This window comes from Neltuma alba, unplaced genomic scaffold, assembly GCF_004799145.2.
Source record: "Neltuma alba isolate B1F8T4 unplaced genomic scaffold, ASM479914v2 tig00003186_pilon, whole genome shotgun sequence".
Lineage (NCBI taxonomy): Eukaryota > Viridiplantae > Streptophyta > Magnoliopsida > Fabales > Fabaceae > Neltuma > Neltuma alba.
In genome coordinates this window covers 1,049,156-1,058,564 of record NW_021633177.1, presented here as the reverse complement: position 1 = coordinate 1,058,564, position 9,409 = coordinate 1,049,156, and the positions used below count along the sequence as shown (strand labels likewise).

At 33.9% G+C, this 9,409-nt stretch overlaps 2 protein-coding genes across 2 annotated transcripts; one reads left to right on the top strand and one right to left on the bottom strand.

Moving 5' to 3' along the window:
- The first annotated feature begins 565 nt into the window (after nucleotides 1-565).
- LOC114740688 (jacalin-related lectin 3-like) lies at nucleotides 566-4,029 on the top strand. Its single transcript, XM_028928892.1, is given in 8 exon segments — nucleotides 566-861; nucleotides 944-1,156; nucleotides 1,428-1,503; nucleotides 1,506-2,107; nucleotides 2,215-2,442; nucleotides 2,545-2,916; nucleotides 3,163-3,384; nucleotides 3,513-4,029. Coding segments are annotated over 8 exon segments (2,157 nt in total). The 5' UTR covers nucleotides 566-711; the 3' UTR covers nucleotides 3,807-4,029.
- A 414-nt stretch (nucleotides 4,030-4,443) lies between these two features.
- LOC114740561 (protein PSY3-like) lies at nucleotides 4,444-5,974 on the bottom strand. Its single transcript, XM_028928720.1, has 2 exons — nucleotides 5,864-5,974; nucleotides 4,444-4,760 (listed from the first exon to the last, which is right to left on the bottom strand). The coding sequence occupies exons 1-2, from the start codon at nucleotides 5,958-5,960 to the stop codon at nucleotides 4,636-4,638; spliced, it is 222 nt and encodes a 73-aa protein (XP_028784553.1). The 5' UTR covers nucleotides 5,961-5,974; the 3' UTR covers nucleotides 4,444-4,635.
- Nucleotides 5,975-9,409: the final 3,435 nt, after the last annotated feature.

Sequence of the window (9,409 nt, the reverse complement as noted above, 5' to 3'; positions counted from 1 at the left end):
TTCATAAATTTGTAGCATAACATGTATTTCTCTCTGATTCGAGGGGGTGGAAGGAAAAAAAATCATGAGTTGGATTTTGAAAAAAAAATAAAGAAATAGAATTAAAGTTTTCAATTAACTTTCATTGGCTTCCATTTATAAGTCGAACCGGTCAATCTTATGAACCATGGTTCCGACATTCTTCCCGCCAGCTGATCAACATGTTCCATAGAATCTGACGGCCCCCCCGCCTGCAAAAGCACCACAGTATGAGTGCGTCTGGCAATTATGAGCCTCCTGTTCTGATCCAAAAATTCGTTTACCAGAATCTTCGTCGTCAGCATCATCATCTCAGAGACGAACCCAAAACGGAAGAAGCAATAAAAGAAGTGTAGTTCATTTGTTTAAGGAGAAACAGGAACAGAGGAAGGAAAATAAGTCGCTTCTGTGCAAGTGTCACTATCTTTTGGAATCAGGATAATCAATCCTGCTGCTACTTGCATTGCTGTCCTCCATTAGAAGAATCTTCTCAGAAAATGGGAATCAGGTATTATTGAAAGGAAATCATTAGATTTTTCCTCCGCTGTGACCCTCAGAGAAAAACAAGGTGGTCTTTCATGTTTCCTGATAATTGAATTGATTTTCTATTGGCGCATCTGATTCCCTTCCTTTCAATCTTTTCCTCCCATGGTGGATCACCGAATTAGCTTCTCTTCTACATAGTTCTTCTTCATGATCATTTTTTTAAGACTAAATCCTAAGCCACGATCACACCCTTTTGCTGCCATAAATCCCTGTTCGTCTTCCCCAATCCTCCCAACTCATCAACTCCTCTTTCTCCTATTGCAATCAATCTTGTTCCACAAGGGAAAAAATGGTATGGTTAATGCTTATTGCTTGTGTTAATCTCGACCCAAATTGATTAACATGCTTTTTATATTTTTTTGATTAATCTGAATTGCAGAGTTTTGAGGATCCTGGGAAGAGGCCTGTAACGGTTGGGCCATGGGGAGGCGGTGGAGGATCCCGTTGGGACGATGGGATATATTCTACAGTCAGGCAATTGGTGATTGTTCACGGAGCCGGAATTGACTCCATCAAAATTGAATATGATCAAAAAGGGTGTTCTATCTGGTCTGATAAACACGGTGGGAGTGGAGGCCACAAAACTGACAAGGTAAATTTTTCCCTCAACCTGCAAAAATTGAACTAGGAGACACATAGTGAGTGTGAATGTACAAGTTGATGGGATTTCAATTTTCTGAACTCTGAAAACGGGATGCGTGACTATGAGAGATTGGCACAGTGAGTGGATATAACTTAAGAAACACTTTATACACTGTTACACTTCAAAAGATCCATATCCAAATTAGTGTCAGTATTGTTGCTTATTAGGTGCTTACTAAACATACGCATCATAGTAATCACATGTTATAATTGAGTTGCAGGTCAAGCTTGACTATCCAGATGAGTACCTAACATCAATTCATGGATACTATGGCAGCTTAAACCAGTGGGGGACAACTTTGTTAGGTCACTGAGTTTTGAAAGTAACAAGAAAAAGTATGGACCATTTGGGGTTCAAGAAGGGACATACTTTTCATTTCCTATGATAGGAGGGAAGATTGTTGGGTTCCATGGCAGGTGTGGCTGGTACTTAGATGCCATTGGAGTGTATCTGAAACCTTTGCAGCAGCAAAACCCATCCAATGCTTTACTTCATTCACAGAACTACCTGGTCAACACGAATAATCCTTCACAGAACTACTTAGCCAACACCAGTGAACATGTTGGCTACTCTGTAATACAAGGAAGTATGGGTGAGGGCTTTGATATTGTTCTTGCTGTGAGGCAGAAGGATGGCTCTGGTAAACCTATTCCAAGCAATTTCCCTGCTGCTCCCAAGATTACTGAAATACGCGAACCTGAACCCATCAAACATCACAAAGAGAAGGTACCCTTCCCTGTTAAATATAACAAAGAGAAGGCAGAGAAGGCACCTGACGCCATTAAAGATCACAAAGAAAAGGTACCCAGCCCCATCAAAGACCAGAAAGAAAAGATGCCCAGCCCTTTTAAAGACCAGAAAGAAAAGGCGCCTGACACCACTAAAGACCACAAACAGAAGGTAAGAGAATCTTCGTGGATTATACCTTCCAAGTGTTTGATTTTTTTGTGTCAATTAGATCAAGTATGGTTCTTTTTTTTTTTTTTGACCAAAATGATTTATTTCAGATTGCTCGTGCGGATAAGGTAACCTCAAAGGTTGAAGGCGTGATAACATATGGACCTTGGGGAGGTAATGGCGGGAGTATCTTTGATGATGGAGCCTACAGTGGAGTTAGACAAATCAACTTATCCCGTAATGTTGGGATCGTGTGGATTAGAGTTTTGTATGATCAAGGTGGGGAAGCCATATGGGGAAATAAACAAGGTGGAACAGGAGGGTTTAAAACTGACAAGGTGAATTGAGAGATAGCAAAACATTATTACCAATTATAATCATCAGTCTGCGGCTATGTCGAATAGATTTGGTTGATGAGCAAGTTGTGTATGATTTTGCAGATAGTTTTGGATTTTCCGTTCGAAGTATTGACGCACATAAGTGGTTACTATGGACCATTGATGTACATGGGACCTGCAACGATAAGGTCACTCACTTTCCACACCACCAAGAGGGTGTATGGACCATTTGGAGATGAACAAGGAACTCATTTCACCACTAAGCTGAAAGAAGGGAAAGTGGTTGGCATCCATGGGAGAAAAGGTTTGTTTGTTGATGCTATTGGTGTGCATGTAATTGAAGGAAAAGTAATAACACCAGCGCCGACTACACCTCCTTGCAATGCAATCCTCCCTAAAGAACCCAGCACTGCTGAAATAAACAATGCTCTGCCCGGAAAACTGGTGCTCCATAAACAGGCACCATTAGAAGAGGTATATTCCTTAATCATTTCAAGAACCATTACATAATTAGATGAATACATTAGTATAATGAAGATATTGAAAAACTTATCAAAATAATACTAAATATACATTTTAACTGTGATCTTTTTTTGACATTCATTTTGTATTCATTTTTTAGTGACTCAGTCTGCTGATTCGGTAATTTGCTCATAATTTCATCAGAGAACTTGATATCAAAAACTCTCAAAAATGAAATGTTTTCTGTCTCTTTCCCAGGTTTCTTACGGGGTGATCAAAGAACCAGCTCCTTGCGGACCAGGTCCATGGGGAGGGGATGGAGGCAGACCTTGGGATGATGGAGTCTTCTCAGGGATCAAGCAGATTTACCTGACAAGGGTATCAGAAGCCGTTTGCTCAATTCAAATTGAGTATGATCGAAATGGTCAATCTGTTTGGTCCGTGAAGCATGGAAGTAATGTAGGAGAAACAATGCACCGGGTATGTATATCAAAGATAGTTTTCCACTTCTGTTAAAGCGCATTTCATTTTTTATATATCCTTTGTATAGTCTCCCCATGCTCCATCTTCTGCTAGACTCAATCAATTGTTAATTACTATGAACTCAGATAAAATTGGAGTACCCACATGAGACACTGACTTGCGTATGTGGGTATTATGGACCAATCGCTAAAGATGAGCGGCAAGTAGTGATAAAGTCACTGAGTTTCTTTACAAGCAGAGGAAAGTATGGGCCTTACGGTGAGGAAGTAGGGACGTTTTTCACTTCAACTACAACAGAAGGGAAAGTGGTGGGTTTCCATGGGAGGAGTAGCTTGTACTTGGATGCAATTGGAGTCCATATGCAACATTGGCTGGGAAGTCAGAAAACCTCCAAGTCCTCACTTTTCAAGCTATTCTGATATGAAAATATTAACTGTTTGGCGTTTCAGACAAAGTTTAATTTAAAGGAGTTCAAGTTTCAAATTAGAATAAGAAATCAATTGCTTGTGTTGCGGTGGTTGTTCTGTTAACCAACAGTGTTAAGATTTGTTGTACAATTCTGAATAATGTGTGTTTGAAATGCTGCTAATTTAACTAGTTAAAGACATTAATATAAAACCATGTGGTTTCTGTCTTTGACCAGCAGGGAAACGATTTACAAAAGCTTTGTGCTTTTCTTTGTTAGGTTCTTTCACGATGCAGAGTCAATTATAAAGAGAACTTCTGAGTTTTGACCATTCGTATTATTAAAGCTTCTTTATATGGTTGGTTGGTTATTCGCGTGCACGTGACATGCAAAAACAGTGTTCATATGGGGATTAGCAGCTTTATAAAAATACTAAAACTTCCCTTTCTTGATCTTCACATGCTACCATCACGAGCTCCTTCTAGTTTTTCACGATAGTAAAGGCCAAACATGTGACATCATTTTATTTTATTAATAACAGCTGCTAATTTTGATATACTAAAGCTATATGTGCATTGTGATCTGGTTAATTAGTTTGACAAATATTTAAAATGAGTACATATAAACTCTAATAGGGTAAATCAGAAATATAGGTAATAGTTTTCTTTAAAGTGGAGAGACAGAAAGATTACAACAAGTGTGAGAATATGAATTATGAGATTCACATTCTCTAATTTTATCCTCTCTGTAATATCTTATTTCCATCTCTCATGTACATATAAGGAGCATTTACACACAAATTATTCACTTCACAAAATCTAAATTAATTTTAAATTCATGGATCAACCTTTTCTGCCTCCGCGCCTTGAAGGATCATGTCTACTATTTGCCCTGGTTTCACCATAGTCGTTAAGGCTGATCGTTTTCAAGGACCTTCCTGCCACATTCATCTCTGTTGTTTCATCATCTGCATATATTATATTTACCAATATAATCTTCATTATAATTAATCGGTAAACTCTGATATATATATATATATATATATGGATGACAAGATAATTTTCATTATTTTGCATTCATATAAGAAGGAACATATATTTTTTAAGTCATCGTCAAGAATAAGAACATATATATGAACTATAAAGCAAAGTATTTCTAAAGAAATATATTTCCTCTCACGGGTTCGCGTAATAAAATGATGGGTAATAGCGATGAGCATAAACCATATATTGGGATATAATGGATAATTTGGGTTGTTCAACTAGAATATATGAAGGCAAAAACTAGAATACATGAAGGCAAAAAAAAAAAAAAAACTAGAAAGTATATGAGATGAAATGATTACTATAGAATTAGTCATTGGAATATGAGAAGTTTAATTAGTGGACATATATAAACGTAGTGTTGAAGATTTTGAGAGAAACAAGAGCAAATATTATCCTAATTGAACATTTTCTTTTCCATAATCCGTGACTGTCTTTTGGGAGACCGACGTATACATTGAACTTATCCAACCACTTAGTCAACCAAACGTACATATCTAGGAACTTGTTCCTTTGCTTTGAACCATTTAAAACAGACAACTTCTTAATGAATTATTTTCCCATGGTAGGTATGTTTGAGACAATTTCAGAACCGCGCAACCAAAACTTGCCAGGTTTATTATAGACTGAAGATAGGTGACTATATGTTTTCTTTCATGTTTTATTTTTTCCTCGAAAGCAAACATTTTTCTTGGACAGATTTTGATTCATATAAGAAAGGAAAAAAGAGGGGCGCACCCACACACACATATATGAGCATGCTTGTTCTAAGTAAACTACATATGAAAACCAGAAAACCTCGATTCTGCGTGCATTTCAGCTGACAGATATGATTCAAAATGACTGAAGAAAGGAAACCTTTCCGCCCCAGAAATAGCTTATCAAACTGGCAAAAAAACAAACCGTACCGTAGTAGAGCCTCTTACACCTTATTAGTTTAATTCTGAACATATTCAAAACTTACCAGGAATTTAAAAAAAAATCAACATATTAAGTTTTAAGAAGTAGAAAAGAAAGAAGTACTCACGTTGAGAGAAGAAAAGAGTGGTTCGAGCATTAGAGACAAGCACGAAAGCAAGCAGAAGGCAAAGGCCTAAATAGCGACCTCCCAAACCCAAAGCCATTGATCTCTTTCCCTTTTTTCTTCTTATTAGTTATGAGTTGGTGATGACAGAGATATGTATTTATAGAGAGAGACCAGAGAGAGAAAATATCAGAGTTTTATTTATAATGTGATATTTGATATTATTACTATTATTAATTATTTGTGGGTTACACGTTCAACATCAGCACAAACTCTATCCCTAACTCATCTTAGCCCGTTCATTTTGGGTCAACGCCATTTTTATATACATACGATATGTAGGTGATAGAGGTAAGGTATATTCTTACCCATGACATTCAATTTTTAATGAACCATGACTTATAGATAGATATTATCCCTTGTTCTTAATGTAAAAGTTAGTTTGATATTCAATTTGATCTTAAATATAATATCTCAATCCACTTTGTTTCTTATATTTATCTAATTTTTCTTAAAATAGTCATTGTAGTAGTTGCACATATTAAAAGTTTTATTAAATAGTAGTTTTAGCTAATACACATGACTAATGAGAATATTTTAAAAAAGACAACACGTATTTATTACAAATAACTAAATTAATTTTTTTAATATCCTCAAATTAGTTAACTAGGTCTTATATTAGGGACCGAAGATAGTATTTTTAAAACTTGATTAATTGCATGATCACATGTTGAATTATCATAAAACATTTATATTTGTGTATGATATTTTCATCAAAAAATATAATATGAAAAGCTTAAAATTTGTTTTAAAACTGTAATATTTACTAAATTGCAGTAAAAAATTCATATTTAAAAATTTTATGGACTATACCTGATATGTCTTTGTAAAATTCAAACAAAGGCTTTTCACTTATTTTTCGTAATATTTATTTAATTTTTAATTGAATCCATTAATATTTTGATTTGATGTTTAAGAATATTGTAAGTATGAAATTTGCATGTGATGAGCTCATTATATGATACTACTCCCTCCGTTCCTTATTATAAGAGACAAATAACCGAAGTACGTTGATAAAAAAACAGTTAAAATTAGTTAAGAATAATTAATGTGTAAAAAGTATAATTTGTTTTCTAAAAATGCCCTCATTAATAAGGAAAGAGAGCATGAGAGAGAACAATTAAAATATTAAAAGAAAGAGAAGTGGGAGGGAGAGAGAGTGTGAGTTGAGATAATAAATATGGGTAAAATAGGAAATCAACACAAAAACGTAGAGACAACTTTTAAATATCTCTTATATATAGGAACATACCATAAGTATCAAATGTCTCTTATAATAAGGAACGGAGGGAGTAGTAAATAACTAAGAAGCAACATTTCGAAGTTTACTTCAAATTGAAAAAAAAAAAAAACTAATAGTCAACCCCATGATTTAAAATTAATCACCGGCTTTAAAATAAGTCACAACTTCACGTCACTTTCATTTAAAGTCAAAGAAATTTTGCATGGTTCAATGCCTTAAATATGGGGCTTTAAGGCGTCCGCACTAAATGATGAGATTATGTTAGGAGCACCATATCAGAATTCATAGTTAAGAGTATTTTAAGAGTAATTAAGATGCGATTAATAAGTAAGTCAAGGATTTTCCGAACAGCCATATAGCATTTTGACTATTTTCTCATATCGCTAGAGTTGTCAATATAAAGTTAGGCTATCGATTGGACACACATGCGCGTGATTATGTGCCCGTGACAGTTTGCTGGATTATGCAGATTTAAATATATACTCTATCGTTCCTATTTATAAATTTCAAATTCATAAAAGAATGTCATCCATTTTATAAATTTTAATTTGAGATTTATCTAAATATTTAATTTATTTTTTAATTTTATTCTTAATTATTTATTCTCTTATTTGTCATACTCTTTTGTCACATTTCTTTGTATATTTTGTTTCATCTTTTTTCTCATTTATTATAAAAGCATATTTAGAAATAAAACTGTATTTTTAACATATTTATTATTTTTAACTAATTTTAACTATTTATTTATTATTCGTGAATTAATTATTTGAAGATTATAATAAAGATCACAGGGAATACTAAATACGACAATATTCATCCATATAGATAGAAATTTAACCTTATATAATAAACTTAATAAGTAGAAGATTGGACATATATAATATATATTTTAATTAGCTGGACAACTCACCTGAAGATGGTGGGTGTCTGGGAGGAGTGTGTTTGGGATTAGGTCCTGTCGATCCGTAATCCTCCATCTCGTATAAATATCTGTTGTTCCCTGATCCTAATAAACACGAATTGTATATTTTTTTTCAATAAACTCAAATAGGTAAACTATCCGTCATTTTTTTACAAGTTACAAATAATAATACAAATAGCTAAATCATATAGAGCGGCGGTTATAATTAATTAAACACAATAAATATGTAAACAATATATTTCTCTAAATATAGTATTATTATTTATAAAGAGGGTGAGTGAGAGACATGTAATTAATAATTAGGGGTTAAGATGAAAAAACGCATTAAAATTTTAAATATTTTCAAAATGTAACTTATAAAAAAATCAGAGACGTATTCAGAAAATTATAACATAAAAAGGATCGGAAAAGAGTGTATCTTAACTGCACAACTCATCACCTGAAGATGGAGGATGTCTGGGAGGAGTGTGCTTGGGATTAGGTCCTGTGGATCCGTAATCTTCTATCTCCAATAAATATTTACGGTTCCCTATTAAACAAAAATTGCATAATCAATCGTTTTTAAGTTTCAATTTCAACTCCAAACAAGTTAGTTGCTCGTATTACAATAATCTCTCTCTCTCTCTCACTCACGCACACACAAAATTTGGAGTACGTTTTCATTTCGTTTCACATCTCCTTTTGGTCAATTTTATGTAAGAAATTTTTGGTCCAAAAAAATTTAATTATCTAAAAAAAATTATCAACGCCTTCAACATTTGCTGACATAATTTACATCGTTAACATGATTTTATTTTACAAAAGAGTGAAATATCTAAAATTAAGAGTTAACAAATAATGATAATAATAATCATATGAATGAAATAAATTTAATTAGGTAAATGTTTAGGATTAGGCCAAAAAGTTTAGAAGGAGGAGTATGTTTAGGATTAGGCCCCGCGCGTCCATAATCTTCAATTAGGTAAAGCTCTTTTTCATTCTCTGATAAATATCAAAGATCAACAACAACAAGAAGAAGAAATTAACAAACCCACAGAAATTATTGTTTAAGTTGGAAGTTGAAATTAAGTTTAGAAGAAAATTACAATTTTTTTTTTGTGCTGGTTAATTTGAGTAAGAGGGAAGAGAAATAATTACCATTTGCGATGTTATTAGCGAAGCAGTGGATCGCAGAGGAAAGCAGAAGAAGCAAAAGGAAGCGCAGAACATTAGAAGCCATGGAAGAGAAATGAAATGAAGATTTGTTTTAGAAGATCATCACTAAATGAATAACTGCTTTTATAGCCTCTTAATTAATGCAGTAAATGATGAAATTAATATAATT